This window comes from Rhineura floridana, chromosome 8 (genome assembly GCF_030035675.1).
Source record: "Rhineura floridana isolate rRhiFlo1 chromosome 8, rRhiFlo1.hap2, whole genome shotgun sequence".
Classification (NCBI taxonomy): Eukaryota; Metazoa; Chordata; class Lepidosauria; order Squamata; family Rhineuridae; genus Rhineura; species Rhineura floridana.
Genome location: NC_084487.1, coordinates 3,716,223 through 3,735,576, shown reverse-complemented (window position 1 = coordinate 3,735,576; position 19,354 = coordinate 3,716,223). Strand labels below are relative to the sequence as shown.

Below are 19,354 nucleotides of genomic sequence, written 5' to 3'. Positions count from 1 at the left end.
CAAAGGGGGATTCTTGCAGGCTGAGTCCCATCCAGTTCCTTGCCTTATTTTCCCCTCCCTTGTGGGAGGGCTTGCTGCCGCCGCTGCTACAATCCCTTCCAGGGGCTGCAGAAGTCCAGCTCCGTTTTTTTTCAGTAGTCAGGATTGTTTGGGACAAACTCTGGAATGGATGCAGTCCCTTTCGGATGGGATTGGGCGGCTGTGCCAAGGATGGTGACAAGGCCCCTATTGTCTCCAGCTCTCCTGGCATGCACCAAGATGCCGCCAAGGCCGATGCTCGCCCTATGCTGCCTGTCTGACCCAGTCTTCTTCTCTTCCTCTCATAGGCCTGTGTCCGGACTGGGAGACGTGGGATCCCAAGCAGCCTGTGGAGAATGCCCGGGAAGCGATGCAACAGGCTGATGACTGGCTGGGTGTGCCCCAGGTACCGTTTTTGTAAAATCTGGGTTGGAAGAGAGGTACCAGTGCTGGGAAAAGGAAGCTCCAAAGGAGAGGTGGGAAGAGCTGACTGCTCTGTCTGGACCAAAGCCATCGATTTCCCCCCGTCCAGGCAGTGCCTTTGTTATAGGCAGAAAATCAACAGGTCAAGTTTTCCTTCCAGCATCTTAATGCTGAGGGGAAGCTTTGCCTGTTGAATTTCTGCCTGTCACACAACAGGTAAAGAGATGGCTTTTGCATGCCAGAATAATTTTTTGGTGTGTATGTGTGTGTGTAGTGTTATTCCTTCCTGAGCTTCTATTCTATTAACTCGCACTCCTTCTCGCAGGTGATTGCCCCTGAAGAGATTGTGGACCCCAACGTGGATGAGCACTCGGTCATGACCTACCTGTCTCAGTTCCCCAAAGCGAAGCTTAAGCCTGGAGCCCCCCTGCGCTCCAAGCAGCTGAACCCCAAGAAGGCAAAGGCCTATGGCCCAGGTAAGTAGCCCTTGCAGAAGAAGCAAAGAGAGCCAGAATCTGTGTGTGTGTGTTGCGGGCAGGAACGTAAAGGGGAATCACTTTCTTCTTTCTCCCCACTCCCTGACTAGGCTTGCCCACTGACTAGAAAAAAAAAGTTTGGTCTAGCCTGCTCCTGAATCAGCAGGTGAAACTTTACCAGACCTACAGCTAGACCAGGTGTGGGGGAACCTTTGGCCCTCTAAATGTTGCGGAACTTCAGCTCCTATCATCCCATGCTGGCTGTGGAACTCCCTCCCCTTAAATATTAGGCAGGTGCCGTCTCTGTTACCTTTTCGGCGCCTACTGAAGATCTTCCTCTTTCAACAAGCCTTTTAAGTAGAGACCTTATCCCAGTCTGCATCTGTGTTGGAATTGCTTTTTAAGATGTTTTTAACCCTTCTTTTTAAAAAATATGTTTTTAACCCTTTAAAAATGTTTTTAAAGCTTTTTAAAAAAATGTTTTTAAAGCTTTTTAAAAAAATGTTTTTAAAGATGTTTTGTTGTAATATATTTTAAATTTTATTTTTATGATGTTTTAAGGTGTTTTTAGTGCTTTTGTCTGCCGCCCTGGGCTCCTGCTGGGAGGAAGGGCAGGATATAAATCAAATAATAAATAAATAAACATCTGGAGGCCCAAAGATTCCAGTGACCTGAGCTAAAGCATGCCCCCAGACTGTCAACTGCACGCCAGAACTTTTGGTGCGTGCATTTAAAGTGCAGGAAAGGGCTCTGTTGCCCTAGCACAACAAAGCCGCTTTAAAAGCAGCAACAGATATTTGTGTTGTTTGGAAAATGACAGGGAAATGCATTGAAAAGTGTGGGATGAACAAATGACTAAAGGGAAGATGGGTCAGAACACCCTGCAAGCAAATCAGGATGAATGCTCGTTGTGGAACGACCCATAAACAGAACAAAGGTTAGATAAAATCTAACCTTTGCGTAGGTTTTGTGCAAGCAGATCAGGATGAATGCTCACTAGTAGGTTGTCTGGAGGAGCTCAAAGGTTACTATCCTCCTGCTAACAACTGCAAGGGCCACTTTGCAATTTGGGAAACCAACACATTCCCCCTCATAATAGCAGTGCAAATAAACAGAGGGTAGCATCACTTGAGCTGCTTTGACAGAAACAGTTTTCGCTGATTTCCCCTTGGCAAGCATCAAAGGGTGCATCAGACTCCCCCCCCCCAACTCGATTTGCTGGTTCAGCCTGGGAAGACCTTAGCTATATTTGGCAATGCATTTTGCAAAACATGCCTCCTCCCTTCCACAGTCATCAGGGATTTGTCCTGCTTTCTGGCTGGCACCTCCACGTTCTTTTAGCAGCTGCCTGACAGGCCAAAATTCAACAGGGTGAGCTCTCTCCCACCCCCAGCACAGAGATGGGCAAAAGGTTAAATTTCTCTCTCATGTGGCTGTTAAAGACGCCTACATATCTGGCAGAAGAAAGAAAATGCAGCCGGAGCCCTTTTTGTCCATGTGCCTTATCTTGCTGCCCTTCTCTGAATCTGTTCCAGTTTGAATGAATCCTTCTTAAAGTGCAGTATCCAGAATGGACATGGTACTCAAGTTGGTACTCCAAATAGAGGGGAACTAGTACTTCACATGATTTGGGCATTAGCCCTCCTCCAGTCATCCGACACCTCAGCCATCCTCTTGATTTCACGAAGATAATAGATAGTGGTTCTGAGATTTCTTCGGCCAGTTCCTTAATTACTCTAGGATGCAGTTCATCAGGCCCTAGAGATTAACTATTTGGCTATCAATCTCAAGCTGCAATCCTGCCCCTTCAACGTGTACATTTAGTTTACCTGGAGGGCCATAGACCCTCTTTTGGAATTGAGAACCTTTGCCTTTTCTTTGTCATCTGTTATCATTTTTGCCAACCTCAGAGGCCACATCTAGGTCGGTTTTTTTCCTGATCAGTCAGCAATCCTTCCTGGGAATTATCTTTTTTCTTAATGCCCTGGGAATTCATTCTTCAACGTCCAAAGACGTTGATGCGAGAAACACCCCTACATTTGAACAGGCTCGAAGTGGAGTTAAACTGGTAGGACGGATATGCCATAAAGCAGTCTTTGCCAAACTGATGCCCTCTAGATGTTTGGATTACAACTGTCATCATGCTCAGTGAGCTGGCTGGGAATGATGGGAATTGTAGTCCAAAACATATGGAGGGCACCAGATTGGTGAGAGCTGCTGTTAAGTAACTTTGAAGTTGCTGGATGCTCTCTCCATCTTTTATAAAATGACTCATTTTGGATGTGATGCTAAACCATGGTTTAGTGCTCCTTGAACAAACAAGTACTACGGCCACATGTTCACCCCTCCTTTCTTCCTCTAGCAGGACGGCAAGGAGGAGACTGGAAGCATCCACTTCCTGTTATAAACCAACTGGTGTTTGTTTATTGCTATGCCTGAACAGGAAAAGTCTGGTTCATTTAAACTATGGTTTGTTAGGGAACATACTGTGGTTTGTGGCCCTGGCTTGTTAACCATAGCAAACCATAATCAAAACTACAGAGTTTGGGTAACAATAAACTCTGGTTAGCATGAAGGGAGAGAGCATCTGATTTCCTTGCAGCTGTACCTGACTAGCAGGGAGTGTGCAGGCCTGAGGCTGAAGCAGACTTGCTCGTAATACTACACCGTGGTTTGTTTATTTGTTTATTATTTATTTATTTATTAGGTTTATATCCCACCCTTCCTCCCAGTAGGAGCCCAGGGCAGTTTAATGTTATATCCAAAATGAGTGAATGTATCTGTGTGCAGGGGCAGGTTTAATTATGCCTCTTGATGATATTATGGTCGTGTGTGTTGAGTAGATACTTGCCCCTTTGAACAGATTTAGCCTTGGATCCCCTTGCCACAATAGCTACTGTTGGCTGGGTTGGGTATGGGGGAGAGAAGAACTGTGGCCCCCTCTATATTTTGTTGCAGTCTTCCATCCCATTCCTTCCTAACGTGGAATAGGGACGATGTTCTACATGACTCTGATAACTAAGGAATTTGGAAGGGATGCGTTCCCTTGCTATACCTGGCTAACGTGTTGGACATTCCCCACAGGCATTGAGCCACATGGGAACACAGTGCTGAAACCAGCCCATTTCACAGTGGAAACCATTGAGGCAGGATTGGGGGAAGTGCTGGTGTATATCGAAGATCCCGAAGGACACACAGAAGAGGTACCGGCGATGTGGGGCCCTGCATCTAGACAGAAGACTGCAGATAGAATACATTCTCCCCCCTACCCCCACTCTCTCTGCTACACACATTTTACCCTCTACCAAGGGCAGGGGTGGCCCTCCAGATATTGCTGGACTCCAACTTCCATCAGCCTAAGCCATGGCGGCCAATGGTCAGGGGTGATTGGAGCTGTAGTGGGGCTTGCCATGCGCTTGGCCCGGAAACTGCTGTTAGTGCAGAATGCTGCAGCACAGTTGCTGACAAGAGTGAGCCCTTCAGCATGTAGCAGCTCTGCTCAGTGATCTGCACTGGTTGCCGATGTGTTAGCACGCCAAGGTCAAGGTGTTACTGTTGGTATATAAAGCCGTTAACAGCTTGGGACCAGTTCACTTGCAAGACTGCCTTATGTACCCGCTCGAGCACTTCGCTCTGCAGAACAGACACTGTTAGAGGTGCTGCATAATATTCTTTCCGCACTCGTAAGGAATTGTTCTTTTAGTGTGGCAGTACCTGCACTTTGGAACTCCCTGCCTATTGACATCAGGCAGGCGCCATCGCTGTATTTTTTCCAGTGCCTGCTTAAAACATGTTTGTTTAGGCAAACCTATCCAGGCATGTAGAAGTTACATTTGTTTAAATCTCTTTTTAGTTTACTGCTGTTTTGTTTTCAAAATGTTTTCATTTGCTTGTTTTTAACTGTTTACATTGATAATTTTAATGTTTCTTGTAAGCCACTAAGATGGTTGTGCCTTTTGTTTTTTTACAATCTAGTGGTATATAAATTCTGTTAAATGAATTAACAGACTCCCTGTGCTTCTCACAAGGTTTAGTACTCTGCTTAAACACTGCTTAGCTAGCCATGGTTAACTCCAGATTCTCTCCAGATTTGCTAGCTTGCTTTTGTAGACTGACTCATGTTAGGCCTCTGCCGAAATGCAGAAGTTTCTCCATGCAATGTTTTTGGGAGGTGTTAACGCAGCTCTTTGCTAGCCTGCTGGTCTCTGGATGGTTTGGATTACTGTGGCTGCGCTTGCTGGGGCTGATGGGAGTTGTAGTCCAAAATATCTGGAAGGTACCGGGTTGGCGAAGGCTGCACTAAAGCATCCTGCAGGGCTGGTCAAAGAAAGGGCGTGTCTGTGGCAGAAAATCCAAATGCTTCCCCCCCCCCATACTACTGATCACTGATGAGTGATTATTATCAGTGGGGGCTGGTGGTTCCATGTCAGTGGGGCAGTGAAATCCGCTCCAGGTTTTAGCATGAACTTTCAAGGAGCTGCCCAAGGTGCTTGGACAGCTTCTTGAAACTTTGGACTAAAACCCGGAGCGGATTCCACTGCCCCACTGACATGGGCCGCCAGCCCCGCGTGGTGATGATAGATCTTCCCTGGAATAACGTCTTCTGCTTTTGTCCCTCATCCAGGCCAAAGTGGTTGCTAACAATGACAAGAACCGGACGTATTCTGTCTCCTATGTGCCTAAAGTGGCTGGCTTGCATAAGGTGAGAGACTCTCCCCCACGTCTACATCTTGGTGGTCTGTAAGCATGGGCTGGTTATTTCCCATTACGGGTGCTGTGCCTTTAGCAGTTGCATGACAAGCAGATAAACCAACAGGTGTGGGTTTTTTCAATGGATAAATTCAACTATTGCGTTTCCGTCTGTCATGCAGCTGTTAGGGACCACAAAGTGCCTGTCAGGAATAAAGACAGCAACGCAAGAGCTGGTATGCATTGTGTCATCCTTAAGCCCAGTAAGGGCAGGAACTGGGATCTGACATGGAGTTTGGCAGCATCCTGAGTAAATAACCTTTATATAACACATCTCAAGTTTCTATGTCTCATGATAATGGAGATTTGTTTGCCTACTTTCTTTATTAATTAAAGCCTTTCTATCTTGCGCTAGACAAAAAAGGTTTTTTTTATTTAAAAAAAGATGTTTTGTTTTAATATGTTCTTAAAGATGTTTTGTTTTAATACGGTTTAGGAGCGCTTTTAGTGTTTTCGTTTGCTGCCTTGAGCTCCTTCTGGGAGAAAGGGCAGGATATAAATTTAATAAATAAATGAATAAACACTAAGACAGTCTTCTGCCCTCAAACCTACATTCTAAAAGTCAGGGCAGGAAAGAAAAAGAGATTGGGAGGGGAGGAGGAAAAAAGAAAGCTCAGGCGCTATTTCTGAGATCTTAGTTGCTGTGGTGCTCTGCAGTACTGCTCTCCGTTGCCTTTCACCTTGCCTTCCCCTATATTCGGAAGGGCCTGCTTGTCCTCAGCCTGAAGGCATGAGAGAGAAGCTAGAGCTGCTCTTATGTGGCCTACAGTGTAGGGTGGGTTAGGACCAGAGTGGAGAGCCTCTGACCCTGAAGCCCTTTCCAGCCCATCAGAAGAGCCTGGCGGCTGGGTCAGGCCAAAGGGGGTCCATCTGGGACAGCCTCCTGTTCTCCCAGTGGCCAACCAGATGCCCCAATGGGAAGCCCCCAAGCAAATCAGTATACCGCCTCCGATAGAGGAGGGAGAGTGTAGCTGTTCTGGCTAGTAGATATTGATAGCTTTATCCTCCATTTGTCTCACTCTCTTTTAAGGCCATCCAGGTTGGTGGCCATCGTTGCCTCTCGTGGGAGTGAATCCTGCAGTTTAACATAGTGAAGGAGTCCTTTCTTTTGTCTGTCCTGTTTCTTCCAACATTCAGCTTCATTGAACATTCCTAAGTTCTAGTGGCATAATTTGATATGCCTCTATTGGGTTACTTTCCTTGTCTCTAACCTTAAAATGCCCCAAATGGTGCAACCTTTCCTCCTAGGGAAGTTTATTTATTTATTATTTGGTTTATATCCCACCCTTCCTCCCAGCAGGAGCCCAGGGTGGCAAACAAAAGCACTAAAAACTTTAAAACATCATAAAAACAAACTTTAAAACACATTAAAACAAAACATCTTTAAAAACTTTCTTAAAAAACAGCTTTCAAACATCTTCTAAGATTAAAAACATTTTAAAAAAGGTTTAAGAACATATTAAAAAGCAATTCCAGCGCAGACACAGACTTCAACCCCTTGATCATTTTGATTGAACTTTTGCTTGTGTGCCTGCCCAGAGTGGGTTTTCCGAAATTCACCCTGTTTCCCCTCTGTGGTCCTGGCATAGGTCACAGTCCTCTTTGCTGGGCAGAATATTGACAAGAGCCCCTTTGAAGTCAATGTGGGCATGGCCCTGGGTGATGCCAACAAGGTGACTGCCCGAGGCCCAGGCCTGGAACCTGTGGGCAATGTGGCCAACAAGCCCACCTACTTTGACATCTACACAGCAGGTAAGTGACCTCTGGGGGACAGGAGAGGGCATAGGGCCAGGGGGTCCCCTGCGCCACGATAGGACCTGCCCAGATGGTGGCTGGGAGCCAGATTACATAAGAAGAGGCTGGCTGCTGGATCAGGCCAGTATCGTGGGTTCTACAGTGGCCAGCCAGATGCCTCTGGGAAGCCCATGAGCAGGGTGTGAAGGCAACAGCAGTCCTCTGTCCGTTGCCTTCACCATCTCGGTATCATGTCCCTGAATATGGCCATGCATGGCTAATAACAGTCGACAGGCCACCATGCATTTGTCTAATTCCTTTTGGAAGCCATCTAAGTTGCTGCCATTGCCACATCTCGTGGCTTTAGCTTTGCACTGCATGCAACACAGCTTCCTTTTATCTCCGGATTCAGGGCCTTGTCCGGGGAAACGGCAGGGGGTGGGGAGAGGACTGATGGCGATGGAAAGAGTGAGGCACCCACTTCCCACCAGCTGACATGTGCCAGACACTGGCTTGGGAGCACCGTGGTTTCCCACGTTACATGTAGTTCTGCCCTATACGTTACTTTTCTCTTAGACTGGGTGGATGGTGGGTTGAGCAGAGCAGGGGTGCTTGAGCAGAGTAGGGGTGTGCGCACTGGGCTTCTCACAGCATCTCTGCCTGACAGGTGCAGGGACAGGCGACGTGGGCGTGGTGATCGTGGATCCCCAGGGCCGCCGTGACACCGTGGAGGTGGTGCTTGAGGACAAAGGCGACAGCATCTTCCGGTGCACTTACCGGCCTGTCCTGGAGGGTCCGCATACGATCTATGTCACCTTTGCTGGAGCTCAGATCCCCAAAAGCCCCTTCACTGTCAATGTTGCCGAAGGTAAGGAGATACGCCGCTGCTCTCTCTTCCTGCATGACCCGTCTTGGGAACCCCTTCTGACACCACAGCTTCCTCCCTTGCCCCTTCCATACCTCCATGCCTGTGTTTCATCTCCAAAGCGCCCTTCTAATGACTTCTTTAACACTAAACCAGCAGAAGCCTTTACGGTCTGAGGGGTAAGACTTGGTGCACTTGTGTGGTATAGTAGTTAGAGGGCTGGACCCTAAACAGGGAGACCTGGGTTCAGTTTCCTATTCGGGTATGAAGGTTGGTCATGGGGAGAGCCCTGGGTCTGTTGCAATCTCTCAGCCTGACTCTACCTCACAGGGTTGTTGTGCGAAAACAAATGGGTAACCTCATGTATGCCACATATACTGCTTGGAGGAAAAGTGGAAAATAAATATGCATGACAACATGGCTTCCCAGCTGTTTTGGGCTAGGTGGCACATTTGGAAATCAAAGAAACCGTTGTGGGTGCCACATACCCATTCACAGAAGAAAAACTGGCAAGGTTCAGACTACCCTCCCTCAACAAACAGACAAAAAAGAGCAGACAGCCTCCCGCCCCCAAACCTTATTTTTTTAAAAATGCGAACATTATGAGGGGCAGAGGGCCACCCTGGGGACCCCAGTAATAAGGAATGCCCCCTCACAGTTTTTACTGTGAGGAACCAAACCTTTCCCTTGACTATGCATTGGGCAAAATGGGGCTACTGGTCCAGATCCCTGGATGGTCCGGAGGCACCACTCTTGGCCCCAGAATCCTTAGTGGCCCAAACCTGTTCCCTAGCAACAGAGCTTGTTTGGAAGGACCAGAAGTGTCCAAAGAAAAGCCATGACTTCACAGGGCTGTCCCTCGACTAGTGGTGGGGGGAGACTATGCCCCCCTAAGCGGGCTTGTGACACCTCTTGCCTTTGAGTTTGTCATGGGCCAGGAAGTGCTATGAAGGCGGCCTACCTCCTCCAGGGAAGCCTGGCTAGCGGTAGTGGTGCAGGGTCCCTTGAGCCCACTGCAGACCCTGGGTGGGGTTACAAGCCCCCACTCACAAAGCAGGGTGGCAAGGCCTCCACAGAGGTGCACCTGGCACCTTTGTTCATTCAATTAAATTCTTTGTTGGCAAACGCACTCCAATATCTCACTGGGCCAAAAGCGTTTTGAATACAATAAGCTCTTTGTCAGTTACTCCTTGCCTCCTGCATGAGGAATTTATCTTTATTAAAATCCTTCCCCCCCCTTGGCTTTTGGACTGAGATGGATACTTCTCTCATCTTTCCTTTCCTGTGGGGCCCATTTGCACCTCTGTGCCACTCTGGGGTGCGGGCATTGCTCCAGTCCTGCCCCAAATGTTTTGCAAAATCCCTAGCTGATAAAGGCCATAGTTTCCTTCTGGTTGCATTTTGGATGTTCCTAGGAAACAGAAAGGCCTGGAATCCAGCAAGCAAGCAAGTGAAAAACAGGAATCTCTGACACATCACAGCTTCCTGACAACACTCCCCCACCCCATACAGCTGAGCTCTTCTCTCTAGCCTTGGTGTTCATTTTCTCATGGAAAATGAATGTTATATGTTATAATGTACAGAACACTGCCATTTTGCATTCTCTTTGGGGTCACCGCACAATTATCCTCTGAGGTAAGTTCTTAGGCTGCAATGCTAAACATACTACTAGGACATGAGCTCTGTTGAGCTCATTGGGACTTCTTCTGAGTAAAATGTACTTATGGATGTTGTTAGTGTTCCCATTTTTCAGATGTGGAAAGTGAGTCTGAAGGACAGTGACTTGCGCAAGGTCACTCAGTGAGTTACCAGACCGAGAGGCTCTTCTCCCCAAATCTGAGCTTTTGGGGAATTGATTGTGGTCCCTGTCTGGTGAAGGGAATGCACTCTAAGCAAGCTCAGAGGCAGCTGTCTTATTATTCTTTGTGAACAGGTTCCAGGGTTGATCTCTAGCTTCCACCTCATCATTAAGTCAGAGGTGGGGAACTGGCCACTTTTAATGTGTGGGCACTGCCACCCACCTGTTAGTCACCTGACATCATATGACTTCAGGTAATTAGAATCATAGAGTTGGAAGGGGCCTATAAGGCCATCAAGTCCACCACCCTGCTCAATGCAGAAATCCAACTTAAAGCATCCTTAACAGGCTGCTGTCCATCTGCCTCTCAAAGGCCTCCAGTGTTGGAGAGCCCACCACCTCCCCAGGTCGTTGTCTACCACTCTAACAGTTGGAAAGTTTTTCCTCATGCTCAGCTGAAATCTGGCTTCCTGCAACTTGAGCCCATTATTCAACTTCAAAGGAGGAATGTGGGAGAATTAAGAGTGTGCACCGGATACTTCCTTTGCTGCCCCGCCTTGAATTCAAGTCCAAGATTGCAGCCCAAAGCGGGCCAGTGCTAAATGCAAGCCCCTCTTGCAGTAGGGTTCGACTCTGCTCAGGAGCTCCCAGGTGGAACCAGGGCCAGTGGAGTGTGCAGTTGGTGCCCAATTAGAAAGGCGCCGAAATACAAGCCCCACTTACAGAGGAATTGTTATTGGGAGTGCACCCTTAAGGCCCCAATTGTTCCTTTGCAGCCGTGGCTATTTTTACAGTTGACTTTACAGGCTGGGGAAAAAACAACCTTGGAGGCCAAATGAGGATGCCTGGCAAGCCTAACCTGGTCTGCGGGGCAGAGGTTTCTCCATGCTTGCGTTAGGCAAACAATCGGGAGATCAGCATTCCCAATACACAGATGGGCAAACTGAGGCCAAGATTCACTTGCTTCCCCATTGCACTGGGCTCCTTTTGCCTTCTGTGGGTCCACACTGTCTGCTCTGTGGGGAGGCTTCCAGCCAGACTTTGGGCTACTCTTGCTTCCCCATCCCATCATACCCACTAACTCATCCTCTCCTCTCTCCTCTGACACAGCAGAGCTGCTTCCCCCGCCTCCACCCAGCATCACCCCCGTTCAGATCATTCCTCAGTCCATCCGCACCCCTCCCGCTGACAAGGCCAAGAAAATCCCACCCCCCACTATGCCCAAGCCGCGTAAACCAAGTTAGTAGTGCAAGCCTAGCTAAGCCTTGCCTGTGCCCGCGCTTCCCAGCATGAGTCGGCACAGCATTGCATGGGCAGAGCCCCCAACTCCTGCTTTCTTTGTTTGGCTCCTTGATTCACAGAGGGGACAGAAGGCTTCATTAATACATTTTTTATCCCTATATCTGCAAAGGTTGCTAGGTGGCTTGCAATACAATAAGTTAAGGTCTTAAAAGAGCCCTTGCAAGACCTCCGCTTATTTTATTGCCAACTGCTTCATACTGCTCCAAGAGGGAGTATTCAGCCTTCCCCCAACCTGGTGTCCTCCAGATGTTTTGGACTACAACTCCCATCAGCCTAAGTGGCTGGTGGAAGTTGTAGTCCAAAACATCTGGAGGGCACCGTCTTAGTAGTTCAGGTTTTAGTGTTAGCGCTATTGTACCATAATACAAAATTAACATTACAGCATTTTGATGTGATAGAGCTAGATCTGTCTTTTGTAGAAAAGGGTTTTAGGGCTAATTAACAGGCTGATTAAAAACGGGGTCGTAAAATGGCTGTGTTGCAAGGGCTCTGGTGAATGGGTGCTAAGCTTCAAACGGCTCCACCCGGAGCAGCTACATCACGCTGCTGTGGGTGGAACATAGCGTGATATACACATATCAGAACATCTGTGGAAACTCAGTTGCAATTCCGCTTGTAGCTTGCAACAGAACAGGCAATGATTGGGTGGTGGTAGCAGCCCAGGAGGAAGGTGGCATTGGGAGATCAGAACCTAAAGGTGGAGGGCAGGGAGAAACAGCCTTCAGATGGGGTCCCTCCTTCTCAGCGGGGGGAACTCAACCCGCAACTCTGGCAGGGTGATTGACCACCGTGTCCCTTCTTCCTTGAGTTGCATCAGGAATGTTGGGCTCTGCATGGCATCGCGCTGCTCCTATCCAGATCTTGCTCCATAGCTGGCCTTTTCCATGCATCTGTCAGTTTCTGTCTGCTTGTGATGTGGACTTGAGAGCATGCATATTAAAGGAGTGCCTGCACCAAAGGACCAGCATGCTTCACCAGGAGCTGCATTACAGTCAGAGTGGCAGCCTGTCCCCTTTGCATCTCTGTGGCTTTTGCCTGCTGTGCCAGTCTGAGGGGCATCCATTCATCCACCCATCCGTTGCTGGACTCCAACTCCCATCAGCCCTAGCATGCATGGCTGATAGTTGGTGTTGATGGGAGCTGAAGGCTAATAACGCCTGGAGGGCACTAGGTTGGCTATCCCTGCACTAATCTATCATTGCTAATTCAATAATACATCTCTCTCCATCCCCCGCCCCAACACCTGTCCTCCATGTCATTTTTTCCTCTTTTTGTACATGTAAATTGCATTTAAATATATGTGCATATCGAAAATTGCACGTGCGGTTGCAATTGGGCTGAGCAGGGTAATAAAATCCCAGCAAGGTGGTGCAAGTGCTTGGCTGGCTGGTTTCAAAAAGTGAGCCAGAATGGTCAACGTCACAGACCTTCCGCCCTAGAGAAATATACGGAATGTTATACCCAAAAGTGACTGAATAGGCTGATTGTTATGTAGCAGCTTGGTAAAAATGGAGCTCAGGCACTGCGGCTGAGTTGTTTAGACTCAAATAGGTTGAAGAAGGTGCAGATGACTGCACACTGGGGCTTTCGTTGGCTATGCAGTGTCATGTGGGGTGTGTGGGAATGGCAGTCAAATGGGAGCTTGGGGATGTTTTCAGAGGTCTGGGTGTTTCCAGAAGTCAGGAGGTGGACATTTTCTGGCCTGGGGTTGGATTCCTGCAATGCACTCCATGTGGGGCCTTCCTTCCATTTGCCCCGGAAACTGCAGTTAATGCAGAATGCTGCAGCATGGTTGCTGACAGGGGTGAGAGCCTGTCAGCATGTTACACCCCTGCTCAGAGATCTGCACTGACTGCCAGCTTCCACATGGCCCTGTCCACTTGTGAAGGTCATCTGTCCCCAGTGTCAGAGATTAGGGCCGGTGGTAACTGGGGAAGAGGCCTTTTCAGATGTTGACATGCCCCCTTCCGCTTGTTTTTCTTGTGCATCAGAGACAGTGCATGGAGGATCTTGTTCAAGCTGCTCAAAAGCCTGACAGGACGTGACCCTTTGTGTGCAAACGTCCGTTTGGATAACAGCCTGCCCACAGCACCTGGGTGGCGTTGCAGTGCTTGACTAGTCCTGGGCCTTGGCAACCTTTAGGAATTGTGTCCCCTTCCTCACCCCCCCCCAAAAATCCCAGCCCCCAGCTAGGAGTGCCCATTTGGAGTCCTAGAGGTCAGGTGCATGGAGAGTGACAAACTCAGCCAGACCCCTCTTTTGATGCTAACCTCTATTTCTCTCTCCTTTGCAGCATGCAGCCCCAATTCCTGCCGGGCCATGGGCCGTGGGCTCCAACCCAAGGGAGTGCGTGTGAAGGAGGTGGCGGACTTCAAGGTGCACACCAAGGGAGCCGGCACTGGGGAGCTGAAGGTTGTGGTCAAGGGACCAAGTAAGTGCTGGGAAACGCACCCTGTGCCTTCCGCCGCCATCAAGGCCGGCTCTGCCATTGGGCTGCTTCAGGCAGTAGATGGTGGGGGGGCAGGGCAGCAGCCTCCTATTCCCCCTAAGACTCTTATACTCACACCACCAGTCCATCTATCTTAGTATTGTCTACACTGACTGACAGCAGCTCTCTGGGGATTCAAGAGAGGAGTCTTTTTCCAATCCTACCTGGAGATGCCATTGGGGATTGCACCTGGGACCTTCTGCTTGCAAAGCAGAGGCTCTCCCACTGAACTACGGCCTTTTTCATGCCCTAGACCCTGTAAGGTACCCTGCTGCTTCCAGTTGCAGTGGAGATTACCGGCCCTGTCACCTGTCCACCTAGATTCTTTATGTGGAATGGGAGGGTGCCATCCTGCCCCCTTGCCTCAGACAGCAAAATGCCTTGGGTACAATAATGCAGTTTGCTGTCAGGGGCCAGGAATGGCTCAGATGAGGTGGTATTCTGTCTTGGATGGTGCTAAGCTCTTTGTGGATGGGGTCATGGGAGGGCCCAATAACTGCTTTGGGTAGAGGGGGCAGGGAGCAGAGAATAAAACAATAAGAGAATTCCAGGGGAGAATTCCAACAGTGCAGGGGACTTTCAGATGCAATCCAATCTCATCCAGAGTTTAGCGAGGTTGGGGTTGTGAGTGCTGAAGCTGACGTGGATGAACTGCAATTGCATCCCATAGTCCCATGTGCCGTTATTGCAAAGGGGTCTAGGATAGGTTCTCCCTTGGCACAAGGCTTGGCCTGACTGGAGAAAGCCAGATATGGTGAGGGATGCTGCCTCTGATCTGACCAGGCCCTATGCCCAAGTGAGGACCGAGCAAATGCCCAACTTTGACAACCTCTGGATGCTGGACGCGTTGCTCTGTGTGACTGATTGGCAAGGAAGACAGTCTCGGTCAGTGCTGCCCCCTGGTGGTAAGGGGGGGCTTCTCTGGTGCTGTTGAGTTCTGTGCGCAGACTCCAAGAGTAGAATTGCCAGTGCCTGGGTGCCCAGGCAGGTGCTGAATCAGGGTTGCAAACCCATTATTTTGAAGAAAACACTGAGGCTACATTCCCTGAGAATTGTTATACAAATTTCTTTCCCTGTGTTATTCAATATGGTGTGTCCAGAGCTTGTAAGATTGGCTAGAACTATTCAAAAGCAATGTTAGAAAAGAACAAGTAACACTCTGAGCAGTGGGCTGAAGTGGCAGCCCCTCCTCTTGAACAGAGAAAGAGCAGAGAGAAAAGAGACTTGTCCCTCACGTGTAATTCATATATATGCATGTACATGCATGCTATTCTGCCGTGGCTGACTATAAACACAGATCAGGCAGCCACTAGAAATGTAAGGTGTTTAAACAAAAGGAACCAAAAAACCCTCAAAGGCACCAATGAATCCTCCATGTTTTCAAAGCAGACGTGAGATCATGGGCTTTTCAAGTGTGCGCCAGGCCCAGAGGAATGATGCTTTGACACTGTCTATGTGGAGCTGTTTCTCTTCTGGCCCTGGCCAGGCAGTTTTGAACGCATAGGATATGTATGCAATCACCACCAGTTCCTGGCTCAGTTCTAGGCTGGCTTTACATGCATTTGCAACAGTCTCGTGTGATCTGCATCCTGCCACATGGTGCCTCTGCTATGCGCCAGTGTGCAAGTGTTCATGCAGCAGAGCTGAATGGAACTGGTGCGTTTGCTCAAAATTACTCGGAGTGCGACTGGCTGGCTGGGCACTTGGTATGGACACACGTCCTCATATTCTTTCCATTCCTATCCTGCCACCCTCCCCACTTTCTCACAGAAGGCACCGAGGAGCCAGTGAAGGTCCGGGACGTTGGCGATGGGGTGTATGAATGTGAATACTTCCCCATGGTGCCTGGGAAATACGTGGTGTCCATTACGTGGGGCGGCCATGCCATCCCAAGGAGGTAAGAGCAAAGTTGTGTAGCAGGGTGCAATCCTGCACATGCTGAAAATGGGCAAAGTCTCACACCAGGGGTGGGGGGCAGAATTTAACCTCTGGAAAACCTTGGTTGTCTTCCTTTTTTAAAGCAAGGTTCTAGTCCTCATGGTGGTGAAGATATGCTTGAAAACATGCGAGGGATGCCTAGTAAAATCTCGGCAACCAAAGGGATAACCGAATATGATTTCTGGCGCTGTAGGGGGAATAAATTATGCAAATCAGAAAACACGCAGGATAAATTGTGCAAAATGAGAGAAATCTATGCACATGCATCGTGTAGCTGAACTCGACTTGACCACCACTTGAGGGTGAATCCTGGGAAGGCTGTTTCCAGTTGCAGGACCGGGCCCGAATCTGGCATTTCCTTCTGTATCACTGACTTAGTTTTTTCTCTCTTTTTCAGTCCTTTTGAGGTGCAGGTGGGACCGGAGGCTGGGGTGCAGAAAGTCAGGGCCTGGGGGCCTGGCTTGAAGACCGGCATGGTGGGCAAGTCAGCCGACTTCGTTGTAGAGGCGATTGGCACGGAAGTGGGCACGCTGGGTAAGCCTGAGAGGTGCCCATTGTGCCGCTAGGCTGGGCTAAAGCAGTGGGGACCATTTCTCAGCCACAGTGCTGAAACAGCCTGACCAGGGAGGCCAACCAAACAATCTCTTTACTCAAATTCAGAACATTTCCCTAAATGATTTATTTTATTCCTCCCAGCCCTTTGGGATAAAACACAGACGTTATCTAGAACCCGATTGTTTGGGTTTTGGATCATTTCAGTGTTCTGTCACGAATCACTCCGTCACGTAGCACATAGTTAAAGAGTGGAATTGGCTCCCAGAGGGGGCAGTGATGATGGCCACCAAGTTGGATGGCTTTAGAAGAGGATCAGACAAGTTCATGGAGGGTAATAAGGCTATCAGTGGCTAGTGGCCATGATGGCCATGCAGTGACCCCCATGGTCGTAGGCAGCATGCTTCTGAATACCGCTTGCCGGAAACCGCAGGAGGGGAGAGTTGCTGTTGCACTCGGGCCTTGCTTGGGGGGCTTCCCATCGGGGCATCTGGTTGGCCGCTGTGAGAACAGGATGCTGGACTAGATGGGCTCCTTTGGGCCTGATCCACCGGGCTCTTCTTCTGTTCTCACAACAGCAGACTCAGGTGGTGTGTGCAGACAGAAATTGGGGAAAAAATGGTTACACCGAGAAACAAAAGGGAAGGTAATGGCAATGTTCATGGAACTGCAATGTTTGCAGAAGGACAGTTAAGACAAATAAATGCCAGGGGTCACAACAAGAAAGAAGACAAAACAAAAAACTTCACGTCCCAAAAAGTGTTGCGTGTCGGTTGGAAACTGGAAAACTGAGGGGGCTGAATGCATTTCCGGGGTGCCTTATAGCTTGTGGAGCAGGGCATGGCAGGAACCTCCTGCTAGGGGGTGAGGCTACGCTGCAACATTTTGTTGCAGATCCCACTGGTTGAGACCTCCTTTTTGGTGCGGAACAGTGATATGGGCCAGTGGCAGTCTGCCTCTCAGCTTAAACTGCTTGCCTCTCCCTCTCTCCCTACAGGCTTCTCCATTGAGGGCCCCTCACAGGCCAAGATAGAGTGTGACGACAAAGGGGATGGCTCTTGCGACGTCCGCTACTGGCCTACCGAGCCGGGCGAGTACGCCGTGCATGTGATTTGCGATGACGAAGACATCAAGGACAGCCCCTTCATTGCCCACGTCCTGCCTGCCACCAAGGATTACTTCCCTGAAAAGGTAGGCCTTCTCCAGCCTGGCCAGCTAACCCGCCTCGCGTGGCCTCTGCGTTTGTAAGGAATGTCTTCCTCCGGAAGCCGCCGGAACCCTGGCACAGCTGATCAGAGCTGCCTTGCCCCGCTCCCCTGTGAACAGGCACTGGAGTGGCAGAACTGCGGGAGATGCGCATCCCTACGGTTGTCATGGTGTCCTGAGGCTCTGCCCACCTGCCCTGACTCCCTTGCCTCTGTCTCTTGCACCTCTTCCAGGTAAAAGCTTTTGGCCCTGGCTTGGAGCCTGTCGGCTGCATCGTGAACAAGCCGGCGGAGTTCACCATTGACGCCAGAGGGGCGGGGAAGGCCCCACTCAAGATCTACGCCCAGGTAGGAAAGCAAGAGAGCTAAAGAGGTAACCGTTTTTGCCGTGTGTCACTCTGGGATGTTATCCCTTGAACTGGCTTCAGTCTCTGATTCTTCTTATGCATTCAAGGGAGGGGGGGTTGGAGGGGGGGTTGAAAGAGAGTCAGCAAGGAGTGTAGTCGTCCCGGGTCTTGGGGAGTCGTAGACCCTTTTCTGGGAGCAGGAGCCCTATGTCTCCAGCATCCTGTGAGGCAATCAGCGTGAAAGGGGAGTATGTTAGCCATTGAGAAGAGTCTTCTAACATGCCTCCTTGTCCTTTCCTGGTGACTGGAGCCAATCAAAGTGAAAGCCTCTTCTCAGTAGCTTACACTCTCCCCTTTCGTGCTGATTGGCTCCTGGTGACATCTGTTGTGGGAGGAGGCATTAGCAAGGATCTCATTCTCAACCGAGCAGCAAAAAGGGGGGTGGGAAGTGTGGCTGTGACTACCATGAAGGGCCCCTGCACTTCTGAATTTGCCACTACACTGCTGGAGGCAACAGCTGCAGACTCGTGGCTTGCCTTTTGCCCAGAAAGCAAAGGAATAAACCAACATCTGTCCTTCCAGATGTTGCTGGACTTCAACGCCCATCTGTTTTCGCCAGCATGGCCAGGGGTGGTGGAAGCTGTAGTCTAGCAGCATCCGGAGGGCCACGGCCCGTTGTCGGGAGGGCCTCAGCTCAGTGGGAGCGGAGTGTCTGCTTTGCATGCAGAATGTCCCGGGTTTGATCTCCAGCAGCATCCCCTGGTAGGGCTGGGAGGAGAGTCGCTGCCAAACAGTGCGGACATTACTGAGCTAGATGGTCTGGCCCAGTGCGAGGCAACTTCCTATGTTCTCCATCCCTGCAGCAAACAAGATCAAAGGCCAGCAGGCTTTTATTCCTGCCTTCCCCAACCTGGTGCCCTTCAGGTGTTTTGAGCCATAGTCCCCACCAGCCCAATCAGCTGTGCTGGCTGGGGCTGATGGGGGTTGTAGTCCAAATCCTGGAGGGAACCAGGATGAGGAGGCTGCTTTATCCTGAGGCAGCCCCTACCTGCATTGCCTCAGTCTTCTCACCTGCGTTGATGCTCCCTGGTTCCCATTTCTTGGCCGTTCTCGAGGTCAGCAAAGAGATGGAACCTGGCGACTGGTTTTTACATGACAGGCCTTTTGTTTCCAGGATGCAGAAGGCGTCCCCATTGATATCAAGGTCAAGGACAAGGGCGACAGCACGTTCTCCTGCGTCTATGTCCCCACCAAACCCATCAAGCACACCATCATCATCAGCTGGGGAGGCGTCAACATTCCCAAGAGTCCCTTCCGGGTGAGTGGTGCTTGTGTGGAGCGAAGCGGAAGTCCTTGGAGTCGGGTAGCGGTGCATGTCGCTCTGTCTCCTAGTTAGGAGGGTCATCTGCTTCTGCCATGGAAAAACTTCATATAATTTTTAAGTAAAAATGCTTAGGAC

The 19,354-nt window shown here is 49.6% G+C and overlaps 1 protein-coding gene across 2 annotated transcripts in view; it reads left to right on the top strand.

Annotated features, from left to right (window-relative positions):
• FLNC (filamin C) overlaps positions 1 to 19,354 on the top strand; it is a 102,443-nt gene that overhangs the window by 33,525 nt on the left and 49,564 nt on the right. The window contains exons 3-15 of one of the 2 annotated variants that reach the window (XM_061638006.1): positions 327 to 424; positions 767 to 917; positions 4,002 to 4,120; positions 5,542 to 5,619; positions 7,256 to 7,418; positions 8,068 to 8,268; positions 11,177 to 11,302; positions 13,659 to 13,796; positions 15,624 to 15,750; positions 16,189 to 16,325; positions 17,341 to 17,534; positions 17,783 to 17,896; positions 19,070 to 19,213. In XM_061638006.1, coding sequence (XP_061493990.1) covers positions 327 to 424; positions 767 to 917; positions 4,002 to 4,120; positions 5,542 to 5,619; positions 7,256 to 7,418; positions 8,068 to 8,268; positions 11,177 to 11,302; positions 13,659 to 13,796; positions 15,624 to 15,750; positions 16,189 to 16,325; positions 17,341 to 17,534; positions 17,783 to 17,896; positions 19,070 to 19,213 — 1,790 coding nt within the window. The remainder of the gene's footprint in view (positions 1 to 326; positions 425 to 766; positions 918 to 4,001; positions 4,121 to 5,541; positions 5,620 to 7,255; positions 7,419 to 8,067; positions 8,269 to 11,176; positions 11,303 to 13,658; positions 13,797 to 15,623; positions 15,751 to 16,188; positions 16,326 to 17,340; positions 17,535 to 17,782; positions 17,897 to 19,069; positions 19,214 to 19,354) is intronic. The other variant, XM_061638007.1, reaches the window with a different exon arrangement.